Below are 18,427 nucleotides of genomic sequence, written 5' to 3'. Positions count from 1 at the left end.
ATATATTAATTCATATATTATATAAATGATTCTTTTATGTGACTTTTAATTTTAGTTATTACTAATAAATAATGAAATATGACTATATATATTTAAAACAATATTTTATTCTAAATTTATTAAACGGATGGCTTTGTCATATTTTATTAGTTAGTTATTAATTGGAAAATCATATAAATATGTATTATAGTTGTGTAATTTGATAAAAAGATAATAAATGCTAAAAGTTAGGATTACGTAGTTTTTATGTGGAATTAAATTGTAACTAAATAATTGTTTTATTTTAAAATTTATTTAGAAAATAATTTGATAAATTAGAAAAATACAAAAGATCCATTAATATAGCTTCATTTAATACATCAGTGGAATGAGAATGTAAATATAATAGAAAACTAAGGAGAATCTAATTTTGTATTCCAATTTTAATTGATTAGATGTTTTTTATACAGATAAATTACATAATGAAGATAATTTGATTACTGACTACATGAATTATTGGTCATCACATGGCTAACTATGTAAACTAAACTAATGTATATATAAATATACAAAGTATATATTATGCATGACAACATCCCTCAATTTAATGATGTTATATAGTTAACATCCGAGTTTAATTTCATTCATCCAAAAACTAATGTAGATGTGAGACACCGTTTAAATGAGTTATTCTTGAGTTCACCTCCTACGGTGTATTTGTAGTACGGTGAATCTGTAGATTTACCAATCAATCGTATGTTATTATTTTATATTCAATATCTTTTAAAAATGGGAACAAAATATTGTCAAGTTATATTATATTATTTAATTTTAAAAGTAAAATAAATAAAATTAGTAATAATTACAAAAAATTAAAAAAAAAATTAACGTCTTCAACAGAACACTAAACCTTAAACCCTAAATTTTTGGGTAAATCCTAAATACTTGGATAAATCCTAAACTATAAATCAAAACACTAAACACTAAATCTTAAAACACTAAACCCTAAATCCTAACCTCTAAAACCTAGGATTTAGGATTTGTCCAAGTGTCTAGGGGGTTAAAATTAAAGGTTTAGTATTTTTTAAGATTTAGTGTTTAGTGTTTTTGATTACAGATCGGATCGGATCGTATGGAGCAGATCGGATCACGGATATCCTTAAAATTCTGGATATCCGCTCCGTGTCCACCTCTAAGTCTGATAATGTTGTCATTTTGGTTAGTCACTGTTTCAAATAATTTTATAAACATAAGCTTACTATCTAAAATCTTGAGAAACAGAGAAGGAAATACTATAATTGAAAAAACTAGATAGTTTAAAATAGGGGTGGGCGTTCGAACATCTGTCCGGGTCAGGTATTTCCAAGTATTTCGGTATAAGGGTATAGAATCTGTTCGGGTATTTCTGTATCTCGGGTCGGGTTCTGGCGTTTTTAGTTCAGGTTCGATTGTTTGGGGTCGGGTTCGGATATTTAAATTTTGAAAGAAAAAATTAATTTTTTTCATTTTTTTTGTATTTAAAAATATAAATTTCACTTAACTGATTTTTATTTTATTTTAATAGATTTAATAATTAATAAATTTAGAGATAACATTTTAAGAATGAATATACATTAACAAAAAAATGGATTTAATTATTGTTAATAAATGAAATAAAAAGCTTGATGTGCATTTTAACTGAGTGTCAAATTATTTTCCGCGTTAGTATACATATGTTCGATTATTTTCGGATATCCATTCAGGTTTGGATCTTATCCGTTTGGGTTATGATATCCAATATCTCCTAAATTAATATCCGTACGAGTATTTTGCTACTTCGGTTCGGATTTCAGTTCGATTTTTTTTTGTCGGGTATCGGGTAAAATGTCCATCCCTAACTTAAAGATGATTTTCACATACCATGTGATGGTGAAATCCTAGCTAGTTTGCTATTACAATTGTGCCTCAGTAGCCTAGACAAAATCAAACACAAACGCACGCAGAGATAAAAACTACTTAACCGAGCCATAAGCTTCCTTTGTCACCATTTCAGAGACTATAAACCTGTAAAAGATCACCAACATTGATTTTTTAGTTAGAAAAACGAACAGCCAAAATCATAATATAAAATATGAATTCATGGGCAAGAGGATCAAATGTTTTTTCTGCTTATAAAAGAAATATCGGGAAAAAACAAAAAAGGATCAAATTATGTATGGCTTCATAGATTATTAAAAGTAGGTCTGGTAGGATCGGGTATCCGAGAAATTTTAAGATATCCGGATATGGATCTTTATCTCGCAGATCTATGATTTTACTATTTTATACCGATCTGGAATTTTTGGATATTCGAATGTCGGATATCTTTTTAAAAATTGTAATATCCGACGGATATCCAGAACCGGATGTGGATCTTTAAAATAAATAAGAAAAATATTACTATATATATAAATACTAAAAATAATTTAAAAATAAAACTGTGTATAATGTTTTAATTATTCTATGTATAAATATTACAAAATTTATATATACTATATAAAAATGAAAATAAAATTTGATTTTTATATATAGATATTATTATTTTTGCAATAATTATCTTATAGAAACTCTTGATCCAGATATCTAGATTTTCGATCCTGATACAGATTCGACCTTTTCGGATATCTAGATTTTCGAAACGGATCTGGCTTAAAATCTAAATCTCAGATAATACCTGATTAAAAGTAACAAAAAAAACAAAAATCGGTTCAAAAAAAAAAGTAACAAAAAATGTGAGAGCATAGAAAGTATAGTAGGTCATTTCTTATGCTGCGAAAGTCTTATCTATAAAGGAAATTAATAGACATTCTTAAATGATTTTTCTTTCATGATAAGCTATAATATAATACTTTTAGTAAATACTGAACAAAATCTTCTACTCATAAAGAAATTATATTTTGGAATATTTACTTTTTTTAACACTGACAGTTTATATTAACCATGAATGGATTTGGAGATAGGATACATAAGTGATATACAGAACCAGCGGAATCTAATTCCCCGGAGACAAAACCTTACTAAAAGGAGACAAGAGAGATACAACAAACCTAAACCACATCAATAAATCTAGCAACAAAATTCATATGAAGTACACCAAAGCATCAAGACTAGACTACGTTAGGATCAAAGTAACATGTCATCAAAATAACTTGATAACAAAGACCTTCTATAGTGACTAGCTCAGGATGTGAACAACATGACAAATGCTTCATACCCAACAAGATAGAACCAACTAAAGGTTCAATAACCATTCAAACACCTAGGATTGGCGGAGTCAACAAAGATGTGACTCGAGAACGCCTAAAGAGAAGCACATCAGATGGACGAGTCTTCGAAGAAGACCCTTGGTAAATGACAAGAAGCGCCTCAGTCCACACCGAACAAGACAAGCCACAAGGAGACGGGGCAGGAAGAGGAACAAATCGGAGGGGAATCAAAGAGATCACCAAGGAGAGACAAGCATGCAACTTTGGAGACAATCAAAGATGAAAAAAACTAGAACAAAGATGGGAAAGAATCAAACACCAAGAGACAATGATAAAGATGGGGATAACACCATGAAACAGAGGGAGAAGCCAAATCAAGAAGCGAAGAGATGCATGCAACTCTCGCAACTGCCATCATCGGGAAAACCAACAAGGTTCTCAAAAAGATCTGGTTCCACCAAGCTTCATCAATCCTGGCTTCATCATAAACAGAGGACAAACCAAAAGAAAAGTCCGGTTCCGGTGCTGAGAAAGCCACCGGAGCCAGCCACCGTCGAGATGATACACGGAACTTTCTTTTTGGAGAGATCTTAGAGCAATAGGAGAGAGGGTATACCATGTGCTCACTCTTTACGGGTGATTTTTGGAATATCTACTAGAAAGTAAAATTTGAATAATAATTAAAAGAGAATATTCCACGAGTAATTGACAGATTCAATTAATATATTTAAATATTAAGGGGGTGTATTGAATTAACAGATTTAAGAGATTTTGGAATGTTTTAATTTTGGTGTGATTTAGGTAATTTTTGAATGTGTTATTCTACAATAACTATTTTTAACTAAAGATGATTTGTTAAATCTCCTAAAATCTTTATCACAATTTTTTCTTATTTACAGTTGAATAACAGTTGATTTGATTTAGATTTTATAACATGGGATTACAAGTGAGTTTAAGTATCTTTGCACAAATCTTATATTGAATAACACTTGATTTGAATAGAGTTTTTAAAATTACTGATTAAATAATATGAGACTAGATGGTTGGCCCGCTCATGCGGGCATAATAATCTTATAGATATTTATTAATACATATATTATTATTTCAATAATTACCATGATAAGTTATGTTTATACTCTTAAATTTTTAAATTGGTGATATATGTATCTATAATGAAGTTTCTCATTACAATATATATATATATATGACTATTACTGAATTTAATTTTTAATCTTTATGATCGAAAATATTATTTACAGATAACAACATAATATATATTAAAATTTCTTTATTTATTTTTGGCCAAAAGGTGTATTATATTAATTTACGTTCAATTATCTAATCTAATAGATAAACATAACTATCTCCTAATCTATATTTGAGAAGTGATTTTGCCACATGTCCTCTTTACAATCATTTTCACAAAATAATATGATATATCTACTAAAATTGATGACATATCTTATAGATTAATATGACATGAACAATTATATTTAATGTTAATTTATATTTTTTGTAAACTTTTTAAAATATGGTAATAACTCATATATTACATTTATTGTCGATTTATATTTTTGGATTTTTTAGAATATGGTAATAACTCATAAATCATCATTAAAATAAATATATTCAACTATGACATTTCAAATTTCGAAATATCATTTAAATTATAAAATTTTCAAAAAAGTATACATTTTTCAGAAAATTATAAAAATTAAATCGTAAAATAATTAAATCATTAAATCATTAGTTTCTTATATATATCTACAAATTTTATAAATATTATTTAATTTTAATATTTGACAATTATGCAATTTTTACATATTTATTTAATATATTTGATTAAAATAAATAGATAGAAAAATCTACCTAATATTATAATTTTAAATATATACATGCACAATTGTCATTAAAATAAATATAATTAACTATGGCATTTCAAATTTTGAAATATAATTTAAATTATAAAATTTTCAAAATGTATACATTTTTCAGAAAATTATAAAAGTTAAATCGTAAAATCCAATTAAATCATTAAATCATTAGTTTCTTATATATAACTACAAATTTTATAAATATTGTTTAATTTTAATATTTGACAATTATGCATTTTTACATATTTATTTAATATATTTTATTAAAATAAATAGATAGAAAAATCTACCTAAGATTATAATTTTAAATATATACATACACATTCTTAAATATAATTTAAAATAAACAAAATTGTTTTTTTATCTTAATTTTATTGTTTAGTTAAATTAAATTTATATTAAAATATTGATAATAAAAATAAAATTTACAATATTAATAAAAAGTATTAAATATAATTTATATTTATCTGTTAAAATATTTTAAAATTTGTTTACTGCACATGGTGCAGGAAAACACTTAGTTTATTATATCCATGATCATATTATCTCTATTGATGTTAATTAATACATATGCATTTGTCACTAAATTTAACTGTGTCAATGATTAAATAACATGAGATTTCAACAAAATCCTAAAATCTTCTAAAATCTCTAATTCAATAGACCACCCTAAATATATGGTATTAGGAAATAATATATCTTGTGATTGCAACAGATTATTTACTTACAAATCTCACTATAGATATTTGAATATTAAATAAAGAAGAAATCTAGAGATTAGATTGCAACAAATTTGGACTAACAAACCATATAGGAAATAAGGAAGTAAAATATCTAAAGAATAGATTGCAACATTTTAAGAATATTTTATTTTTCATAGATAGTGTACTTGCTTATAAACAAAATTATCATATAAAACATAATAAAATATCATATTTTAAATTTATAATACATTCATAATATAAAAATATAAATTATGAAACTAATATGTATCATATATACAACTTAAATATGATTAACTATATGATAACTATTGATAAAATAATAATACCAAATTTTACAATATGAAGTTATGTTTTTAATAATTTGACATAAAATATATAATTCATAAGTTTGATTAATTTATATTGTAAAGTTTGATATATATAATTCATAAGTTTAATATAATTTTTAAAATGATAAATTATATATGTATACTTTATAGTTTGATAAAATTGTAAATTTTCATATCATAGCTTAAAATTGTTTGTATGTAATGTTATAGTACTAGTTAATGATTTGACTAATATATAATAATAGCTTATTGATTTGACTACTCTATAGTATTTAACTAATACATTTGTTTGTCTAGGAATGAGTTAAATTGTAATGTTTTATTTTATTTAAATCAAAAGTTTTGTCTCGTTACAAGTCTAGCCTAATCCTAGACTGCATTAAGTCAATAAATCAGATCCTTGACTATAAACTGATGGATTATTTACCAGATTAACGAGTATCAAAAATTAAAGATAATATGTTACTGTTTGACCTTTTGACCACTCCATATAAATATATGTAACATATTATCTTTATATAAATATGCTCCACAGTTGCCCATTTTCACAACAAACAAAAGGAACAAGAAGAACATAAACAATAATATCCCGTTTAGTTTTTAAAATATGAAGACATGGGCGATATGCTTGCTAGTAATTTGTTCCCTTGTTGTTACGGTGCCAGTGGAGGGTAGGACTTACATATTTGGAGGTGTAGTTAATCCGTGCTCGGGTCCTAACCCTCCGCCAGGATGCAATCCTCCAGACTCTCTCCATAAGAGCCGTGTCCCCGCCAACAATTATACCCGTGGGTGTTCCATTATTACACGCTGCCAACGAGATTAGGGCGTGAAGTTCATCATCTAATTTCATTCGGATGTATTACTTTATAACTAGGTTGTAATCCGCGTTTACCGGGAATAAAAAACTTTATAAATATTAAATCTACATAATATAAAAGATGTTTAATAGTGTGAACAATATTTATTTACAGTAAAAACTAAAAAGTATAATATTATGTTTATAGTACATAATTTAGAAGATATATAAAACTAATGTAGGAAGGAAAAAATAAATTGATGTACAATGATGGAAAACTGGGCGAGTTATAAAGCACATCAATTGAATATATTGATTTCTCCAATCTGTACAAATTTTAAGGAAACCGAATGATTATTTTCAAAAACTTCATATTTTACATAAATGGTTAAATACATTAGAAAAGTGAACAAAGTAATCGATACAATGCAGATTTGGGTACGAACCGTCAAACTTAAATCCAATTTGAGGTAATTGCATGACTCATAAATCTTCTTATAAGTTAACGGATACAATTTTCTGGCCCAATGTGAATTAATGGTCGAATAAAGTTAACTATAAAAAATCTTTTACTCGTTCCGTTTCTTAATAAGTTAATAAGTGTCACTTTTGACATTTTTATACAGATTAAAAAACGACAGAAATATATATAAGTTGTTATTAATTACACCTCTCTAACTAATGCGGTTTAAAAATTAATTTTCAGCTGAAGGTAAGTATAATTTGCATTGAAATTATAAAGTGATACTTTGTGTAACAAAAAAAAACACTAAATAACATTTATTATGAAACATAGAGAGTATATATTAATTGGGGAACACTAAAAATAAAATAACTTTAGTTTTGTAAGTTAATTACAAAGGAACCAATTGATGCGTCAAGTTATTAGGCTTTTTCAGCCTCAAATTTAAGGATTTTAACATTAAAATCCTTCAACTAAGTTTGTTTTGGATAAAAACTTTCAAACTGAGTATTTAACGAGAAAACCCACAAACTAACTTTATTTAGTGAATTAAACCATCTTTCTACAGTGCATGTCATAATTATTCTATTACCACCGGTAAATCTTTAGTTTAGAGGTTTTTTTATTAATTAAACATAGTTAAGGAGTTTTACTATTAAAAGATAATAATCAAAATTCTAAAATATAATAATATTATCTAAAATTATTGACTTTAATTTTCAAAATTAGCATTTTAAAAAATTCTGTAAATATATGAAACTGAATATTTTTTTTATAAAATTGACATTATATATGTATAAATTAAAAATGTACAAAACCAGAAAATATATAAATTTATATCTTATCTAATAAAAATGTAATAATAAATCTTTAGATAATAAAATGTATATCTTATCTTATAAAAATGTAATAATAAATCTTTAGATAATAAAATGTATATCTTATCATATATTTTCTGGTTTTGTACATTTTTAATTTATACATATATAATGTTGATTTTATAAAAAAAAATCAGTTTCATATATTGAAAGAAATTTTTAAAAATGCTGATTTTGAAAATTAAAGTTACTAATTTTTATATAATGTTATTATATTTAAGAATTTTGATTATTTTTAATGGTAAAACTCCTCAACTATGTTTGATTAATGAAAAAACCCCTAAACTAAATATTTACCGGTTGTAAAGATAATTATGACCTGCACTGTAGAGAGAAGGTTTAATTCACTAAATAAAATTAGTTTGGAGGTTTTCTCGGTAAATATTTAGTTTATGGGTTTTTACCCAAAACAAACTTAGTTGAGAGATTTTAATGTTTAAAATCCCAAATTCAAACACCCTCTAATTACTAGAACATTTACATATAATGTCATCGAAACTTGTCTGCCTAAATAAAAAAGTACTAGACCTTGATCCGTGCGACCGTGCACGGGTATTAAGTTTCTTTTTTAGTTATTCCTTAGATATGGAGGAAATAGATGAAACAATGCCAACTTAGTTTAATAGATGAAAATAACAAATTTATTGGCAGTTTAAATTTTTTAGTGTTTTAGTTCTCGACCCAAAACCCTTACTAGTAAATCCGGTGATCCGTAAGTAATCCGGTTAGGATTTAACAAAAAAGTTCATTAACTAAAAACATGATAAAATCTGTGAAACTCCAAAAAAAAACTGCATCAACCTCACCGACACCGGTTAACCCGGTAGAACTCTATAAAAATTGATAATATTTTACGTGTTTGATAAAATAAACCTGTTAAAAACGATAACATAAAATATCAACTATAACTAAATCTATCAGATAATTAAATAATATTAAATATTAATAGAAAACATCAAACAACGATTCATGTAAACATTTATGGAAAAAAATAATAAGAGTAAAATGTGTTAAATTTATTTTAGTGTTTTAAAATCATATAGTGTGAATAAACAAATATGTTCATGTAATGTTATTTATTGGATAGTTAATAAGGTTTATTGCTATTGATAATCAATAACATTTTCAAGCGGAAAAAATAAAGAAATAAATTCAGTCGAATTTAAAAATAAATAACCCCCTTATACAAATACATCCATTTTAAATTATAAGAAATATAATATGAAATTCAAATGCCATAAATCTAGGAGGATGTCTTTGGAAATAATATTTTAAAAATCGTGGTCAAAATTTGGCATTGAATTTGAAAATATCTTGTTTTTTTGTAGATATTGATTGATAAATGTGAGATATAATTATTAGTATATTTAGGTTTATCCAAATATATTACTATATCATATTTTAATATAATAAAGTTGTGAAATTTGAAACTATTGATATATGAAAAATAATCAGAAAATATCATATAATTCATGTTTGATATTTTTAGATATGTGTAGAAAGAAAAGTACAGAAAATATATGAGTCATGTTCACTAAGAATCTACCTATGTAAATAAAAGATTTTGCCTGAGATAAACACGTACACAATTGATATTTTATTAGATTTTGCATGTTTTGTCAAAAAGTCATTTATTAAAAAATATTATATATTTAAATAAAAGAATAAAAAAATGCTTCATCATCTAATAAAATAATAAAATCTAAAATTAATATCAAAGCTCTAAAATTAAAAAATAAAAATAAAAAAACAAAACAGAAGCATGAAAGAAATTTTTTATTATTCTTCCATTTAGTGTTCATCAAATTAATATGTCTTCGATTGAACACAACTCTGTTTGTTTAAAGATTTAAAAAAGTTGTAAAAAATTTCAACTAATTGTTATTCATCAAATTTATAATCTTTGCTTCAATTTAGTTACTGTTAAAATAAATCAAAAATAACAAAAAGGAAAAACTAAAAAAATAAAAAGCCTCAGTTGTAATAGTTCAAGTGATTTAAGTGATTTAATATATATGAGATATGTTGGGCTGAACATTTGTAATTGTAATTATGGAACGAAATCTATTTCGAATTTGTGATGAGTTTGATCGATTTGGGCTTAAATTTTTTACATCCTCTTTATGTCTATAAAAACTGTAATGTGGTCAATAAGTCTTTTTTATTCCAAAAACAGGTTCTATAATTTTTTTTAATATTTAACTTTCACATCATTGAGAAACCGATTTAATGATTTTAGAACCATCACCTTATTATTTCCAAAATCTAATTACTTTGACTTTAGTCTTCCACATAGTTTTAAAAGGTTTCAACTGAACGACTAAATTGATGCAACCAATCTTGTTGCTTTAAATCGTTAGTATATATATATATATTTATTATTTAATTCTAATATTTATTAAATAAAAATTCATATTAATATAATTTTATGATCATTTGTATCTTATTATAACAAAACTAATTAAGTTATTGATCACAAAATTTTCAAAGTGGGATCTTCAAATTTTTAATAATTTATAGACGTTTTGAAAAATTCAAAATATAACATATAAGAAAAAGTCTAAATGTTTTTATTATATAGTTAATGTGATTATTTAATATCTTTTAATTATATAAAATTAAACAAAAGGAACTAAGATATAAAAATTGTTATCAAATATTTATTATTCATAATCATTAATTTTCATATATACGTTAATCATATTGAGTAATTTTGTAACTTTTATTTAAGGAAAGTTATTTAATTAGAATATTTATTTAATAAAATTCATATTAATACAATTTATGATCATTTGTATCTTATTATAACAAAAAAATTAAGCTATTGATCACAAAATTTTCAAAAGTGGGATCTTCAAATTTATAATAATTTATAGACGTTTTCAAAAATTCAAAATATAACATATAAGAAAAAATCTAATTTTTTATTATATAGTTAATGTGATTGTTTAATATCTTTAATAATATAAAATAAATAAAAAAGAAATAAGATACACATATTTTATCAAATATTTATTACTCATAATAATTAATTTTCATATATAAGTTAATCATATTAGGTAATTTCGTAACTTTTATATAAGAAAAATGCGAGATTTTTTTCTTGTACATTATTTATCAATTCGATAGTTATTTTAATTAAAAAATGTAATATAAGTTAAGATGGACCAACATATTTTTCTAAGAATATTATATTTTATATAATTATTTATTAAATGAGACTTCATAATCATATGGTTCTATGATCAGCGCCTATATAATAAGTTTATAATTTATTAATGTTCTTGAAATTTCATTGAAAGTTTTAATATAAAATATTTATGTAATCTTATATGGTATATATATTAATCTATATATATTTGTTTTATTATTAAATGACATTTTTTACTCATATAATTTTAAAATCATGTGTATCTTGTTATAACAAAAATGTTAAACCTTTGTTCATTAATTCTAACATAATAATTTTAATATTTTTAATCATTTATTGTCGTTTTTTAAATTCAATATATAACATATACGAAAAAATCCAAATTTAATTTATGTAGCTAATTTGATTGTTTAATTTATTTTAATAATATAAAATTAAACAAAAAATGATGGAGGATATATAATTTGATATCAAATCTTTATTATTATAAACATTAATTGTCATATATATATTAGTTATTTATGGTAATTCCCTAGGTTTTTGTTTAAGGAAAGAAAATAAATAAATCAAATTAGACCATTCACTTTTTCAATTTCAATCTCATCATGTCACATATGATTTTTTAATCATCCAATTGATTGACACTTAAGATAGGGGTTTATTTTAATTACTAACAATTTGAGGATCTAATTTTTGAAATGTCGTTCCTCCTTTAATATATAGGGGATATATTTTAATATGTATGAATGACTTTGTTCGATTGTAACTTGCATCATACCATTCTTCTCACTCTTTAAAATGAACTCTCTCTCATATTTCTTCTTTTTATAAAGTAAATAGTTACAACAAATGAGGGAGAGAGAAAAAAAATTCTACTTTAGAGAAGTTTTCTTGTGGAAGTGTATGAGTAAAGAAATTGAAAAACACACTACATCTTCTTATAGGCAAAAAATTCACTATTCATCCTCGGATTTTCTGCCATCAATTCCACTTAACTTATCTAATTCGTCAAGCCACTTGGTAGAACCTCACGCTAAAGCTCACAGATTCTAACTAGCTGGATAGCAAACTGTTAGGGTCAAAATTGGTCACGACGGAATCAACAACTAAAAGTCTCCGGAAAGTATTTTTCGAAACATAAAGCCTAGTAAAATCCTTAAAGAAATTATACAAAAAGTTCTCAGGTTGGAAAGTCCAATCTCTTTGACAAACAACCCTCGAAGAACAAACGACGAAACAGAAAAATGGCTTACCAACGTTCCAACCGTCATCCGAGGGAGGCCAAGATTCGATCCAACCCGACCAGTTCCCCCTGGCGAGCTCGGCCTAGTTCGACTAGCTCGCCATATGGCGAACTCGGCTTGAATCGACCAGCTCGCCATATGGCGAGCTCGGTCCACCACGTACAGTTCGCCATTTGGTGAGCTCGATCCATCATATCAATATCATGCACTCTCGTCTTGTGTTTGGAACTCCATCCTTCGAACCATGGCCACATTGTCTCTTGTTTCATTTTTATTGGAGTTATCGTTCAAACTTTATGACAAAAACCGCGAAGGGCTTGTCTTTCGTAAAAGTTTGAATCGATCGTATGAAGGCGACAACTAACTTAAAACACCAGCTACCTCGATTATACGATTGATTTAAAAATCTTTAAAAACCTACGTCGTATCATAGGAGATTTCTCGAAGAAATCGTAAAAATGTTTGAAGTTGAAAAATAGCCCAAAGAGGTCTAAAAAGCGGCTCAAAACCCCACTTGCGACTTTGAATGAGATTGAGCGCAAGACTACTATGACGGTTTATCTTTTATTCGCAGAGAAGATAAATGTCAAGTTTCAAAGATAAATGTTAAGTTTCAAAGCGATAATCATGAAGATCGAAGAAAAATGAAATATTTCCCTTTTGCGATAAACTCAACCAAAGGGCACAAAAGGAATATGCAAAACCAACCTAGGAGGAGTATATAAAAAAAGCTAAGGCGAGAAGTGCATGGAGAGAACTTTTTACACAGCAAACTTAGCAGTTAAAGCAATTTAGGTATATTTCCGTTTTTGTTATCGAGCTACGACTCAACTAGGTTTACAAGTATTAGGCTGCTAGACTAGCGAAATCGCCGACAGCTCTTATGCAGATTCGGAATAAGATCTTCTTTGCTCTTTTTGGTTCTTTACGCTAAATATTTTGTTTGTTATCAAATATTGATTGAGTTGTGCGTGGTCCTACATATAACCAGGAACTTTAGGGAAAACTAGGTTTACATGGTTTTCCTCCAATCAATAAAATCGATGTTGTGGATTTTGGTTCTTACAATTGCAGGGAATCTATTTATATATAATAGAGTTTCCTCTCTCCAGAGCGTGACACGTCATCTATTAGCTGCAGGAGACGCCGACACGTGTCCAATATCTTTTAAAAAATTGCTGCTTTCGACTTAGGTTATCACGTTTTCATGTTGGGCTTCGTATTAGGTTATTTGATTTTCATTGTCGGGCTTACATTAGGTTATTTGGGCTGATAAAAGAAATCAAAAATAATCAAAAGCTAAGTTTATTGTCCGAGTTCTCCTTCTTCAACAATGGCGACTTTTAGATTTTTAGCGTTCATATCATCGTTTCGAGAAGAATCGTGAAGAAGATTCCCTGGATCGAGATGCCCTGGTGTTGTTTCGTCTCCACGAAACAGTTACGGGATGCATTGATTCACTGCCATTAAAGACCTCTTAACTCCTTCAATCCACTGCTAGCACGATTTATCATTCAATGAATCTTACCCTCTGTTCAAGGCGGTGCAGCTACAACTATAAAAAGGTCGGTCTACATACCGTGAACATCATAATCACAACTAACACTTCAATTTTTTTCCCAGAAGAATTGCGAAATCATCTATCCTCATCGCTGATTTCAGGACTGGCCAATGTTCTTGAAACAATCTATAACGAAGAGACCCAGAGCACTCAACACCGCATGTCAACCTTCTGGATTTATATAGGGACGTATCTTGGATGCCTTTGTTAAAATTCAGTACTTTCAAGCAAACTATCTCTCAGGTAATTATGTTCTTGAGCTAATTCTCTTCACAACTATATTATTATTATTACTATTTCTTTTACTATATTATTTCATTAAATTGTTTACCTATTCCTGCTTTGTGATGTATAGCTTTTTCGGGAGGGTGAGATGGGAAAGGATCGGATCACTTTGAGAGCCAACTTTAACTTCCTGTCCAGGTAATTAGTGTCTATTCCTTATATTCTTTGGTTACGTACTTCACTTTTTGTGTTTTTACAAAACATTATGCATTCTTATTGATAGCTTTGTATATGTTGTTTAATCAGCAATTAGCTTATCTTGCAGAATATCTAGCAACTTTTATTACATACAGTTTTGAATTTGCAGGTTCCTGTCAGACATTCAAAAGAAGTGAATGACTGTAAGAATCTGATCAAGACCCTGGTCATGCGTACTGAATCTTGGAAGAGTTATCCTCTTACATTGGTTAGGATTCTGTACTTGAAGATCATTACGTTTTCTTCCTGATTTGTGTTCAGGAATGAAAACAATAATATGGAGTATAACACATGCTCATATGCATTGATATCAGGTTTCTACCCCTGAGTGTGAGAGTTTAGTCACTCTCACTACCATTTTACATCTCAGGCTTTCTTACTATTTTTGCATCGTCAATATCTACAAGCTGGTCAAATTCTGAATCATATTATCGGTTGTTTTGGGTTGTATTTAAAAAGAAATGGGATAACTCTTTTGTAGACATACTTGGATGATTTATAGCAAAAGTTAAAAAGATAGAAATACTTGGGTTCATGTGTATATCAAGTGCAGGCGTACTCGAATCATGTAGAAAGCAAACATCTAATATTACATAAATAATTTTATAATTAATTATATATTTTAACACAAATAAAATTCTATCAAAATCCTACCGTAAAACTAAATTTAGTACAAAAGTATAACATAACAAAAATTAAATGAAATAAAAAGAATAAAAAATTAAAAAAATAAATGAAATAAAAATTAAATGAAATAAAAATTTATGAATCCATTTACAAGTTTGTTTCTTTTCTACTAACAAAAATGAAAAAGGGATCTCACTTATTTTTCTGGTCATCCATCCCTAGGAAATTACAAGAAATGATGTAAAACCACATCTAATTATTAATTTATAATTAAAACATAAATTACTAAACAAAAGAAAACATTTTAACATTTTTAAAATAATAAGTAGTACTCCTTCTGTTTCTAAAAGATATATATCCTAGATTTTTCTCATATATTAAGAAAATTCACTAAATTTTGATTATAAATGCAACTTTTTTTGAATAACAATTTTCCATAACTTTTAACCAATAAAAATTCAATAAATACTATTAATTTTTTTTGAAACTTACAATTTCTCATTAAATCACTCATTGAAAAAGTAAAAAATATATATTTTTAAAACAATTTTCTTTCCCAGAACATATGTCTTTTAGGAACGAAGATAATATTTTAAAAAAAATCATAGCCAGTTATTCAGATAACATGGTTTATTTAGAAAAACATATTCAAACCCAACATAATAGGTAGTATTTATATTTTAAAAAGTATAACCAATTATTCAGATAACTTGATTTATTTAGTTTTCAAATCAAATAACATATAAGTTTTAACAAATATGTATAATTCAAATAATAACAACTAATATTAAATATTTATTCTGATTATTTAAATTATTTATTGATCTATTTCCCGTCCGTAGGGCGGGCTTACCCTAGTCTGTTATATAAAAACTAAAAAGTAAGTTTAGTGAAAGCATAAAATTTTAGTGGTTAAGTTTTAAAGGTTTATGTACCCAGATCTGAGGTTGGAATTCGAGGCTATATAATCTGCAAGAAATTGCAGACTACGGAAGAAATGCTTATAAAGGATTTTTAACATGGTATAAGTAAATTCGATCATGCATAGATTTTCATAGGATAGCTCAGATGATACAGTTAGGTGTAGATACTTATAAGACATGTATATTCTCAATTGTCAAATCGTTTATTTATTTGTTATTTCTCATAATAAATTAGTGTTAAAAAGTAAATTCATAGATAGCTGCGACAACTTAGAAGGAAGAATGGTCAATGTGTTTTGTTTCTTAATGAATTTGTTTTATTAAAATAAATGGTAGTGACATTATTGTAATATTAGAAAAAAATCAAAAAGATATTAAAAAGGTTTACTGTTTTGTTTTAGTAGTAGAGATATGTAGCAAAGTAATCGTCAAATTTTATCTCAAAACTATATTTGAGAATTGATTTTGCCACATGTACTCTTTACAATCCGATTCACAAAAAAATATGACATCTATCTTACTAAAACAGAAACATTCTAACTTTTTCTAGGTGGATTTTATAGTTGGACATCACATTATCATTCTTAGCCTAACATTTCATTTAAATATTTCCTTAAAGAGTTTAATATTAAACACCTATCATTTAACTTCACCGTAATTATCCTATCATTTAACTCCACCGTAATTATCATTTCACATCACCTCTTTTTATCTATTCTTTCATTTAACATATACTCCATTGAACTTTCATATGAACGTAAATCACTTGACTATAAATATCTAAATCATTTGACTATCATTTAACTCCACCGTATATATATTATATAATAGTACAAATATAAAAATCCTTCTCTTTTGTTATAGTCGAATGAATACAACAAATGTCTCCAATATAAATATTACACGAGTCTGAATTCTTAAAAATAAATATATAAATAAATAGAAATAAAAATAAATGTTACACATGTTATTAAAAATATAAACGAGTCCGAAACATGTCATTGCACAATTTTGACTATCTTGATCCAATTATCTCCCAAACCAATGGATTGAATTAACCAAATAATGTAACAACATGTTTCAACCACATCGGTACTTTTTTGAAACTCAATAAAAAATATCATAATATATTTTTTTGATGCTCAAATAATGAATATACTGTACACTAAATAGAAACATCAATTTATTCTTAAAAGTAATCAATTATGGGAAAACCCTTTCACCAAGTTAAAAATATATTCTTATTTCCATAACAGAAACATCAATTCAAACTTTAAAAAACCCCGACTATGAGTTTACTATAGCTAAAATCTCGGTGGCAATCAAATATTCGCAAACAAATTTATAGATTTGAAATATCGTAAATATGGAATACCCCTTTCTCCAAGATTAATCTATTATACCAAAAATATCGGTGTCATGGGATTTTGTATTTATGTATATCTAACTTAATAGGTAACTTGACGTATTTATGGGATTTCAATAACAGAAACATCAATTTTAACTTTTTTAAAGAATCGATTATGAATCTACTAGCCTAAAAATAAATCAAAGAAAATGAAAATAAGATGTAGCTTTTTTTTTCTTTCTTTCCTGGATAATTGTTGTTACTAATGGGCTTATTAATTATGTATGGACATGGACATTTATAATGAAATTTTCCTTTCTTGGGCATAATAGTTAGATTGTCAATAAATATAAAACAAAAGATTGTATATTTTTCTTGCACTTAACTTTCTAAAAAAAAACACATTGTCATTTTTTATTTATTGAATTTTTTGCATACACATTCAAAATACTATTCTTTTAATTAAAAAAATTGCATCTATAATTGTTTTTGGGTTAATACAATTTCTTTTAAATTATTTTACCAAATATAAAACATTTATGTATCCGCACGGTTAATCTTTCTTGATATTTTTTTATTTTTCCATTGAATTGTCTTTTTGTCTATCTTATAATAACTAATAACTTTTTTGTTAAAATTATAATGAAGACTTCAGTTTTGTTCGTCTATATCGTATTGGAAAAAACTAGGTCCGGAAAGGAGAAGGGCAGGTGGTGGAATATTAGATTAGTGTCTCCACCTTACGTCTATATCTATAATACACTATTATGTTAATCCAGATCGTATTGGTTACTATTAGATTAGTGATTCACAGTACAT

The 18,427-nt window shown here is 26.3% G+C and overlaps 1 protein-coding gene across 1 annotated transcript; it reads left to right on the top strand.

The window, feature by feature from the left end:
* Positions 1-6,685: 6,685 nt before the first annotated feature.
* LOC108826907 (protein RALF-like 11) lies at positions 6,686-7,018 on the top strand. The gene has a single exon (XM_018600250.2). It carries the CDS (start codon positions 6,739-6,741, stop codon positions 6,955-6,957), a length of 219 nt encoding a protein of 72 aa, XP_018455752.1. The 5' UTR covers positions 6,686-6,738; the 3' UTR covers positions 6,958-7,018.
* Positions 7,019-18,427: the final 11,409 nt, after the last annotated feature.

Source organism: Raphanus sativus, chromosome 9 (assembly GCF_000801105.2).
Source record: "Raphanus sativus cultivar WK10039 chromosome 9, ASM80110v3, whole genome shotgun sequence".
NCBI lineage: Eukaryota > Viridiplantae > Streptophyta > Magnoliopsida > Brassicales > Brassicaceae > Raphanus > Raphanus sativus.
The sequence above is the reverse complement of the archived record's forward strand: the minus strand, read 5'-3'. Positions and strand labels throughout refer to the sequence as shown.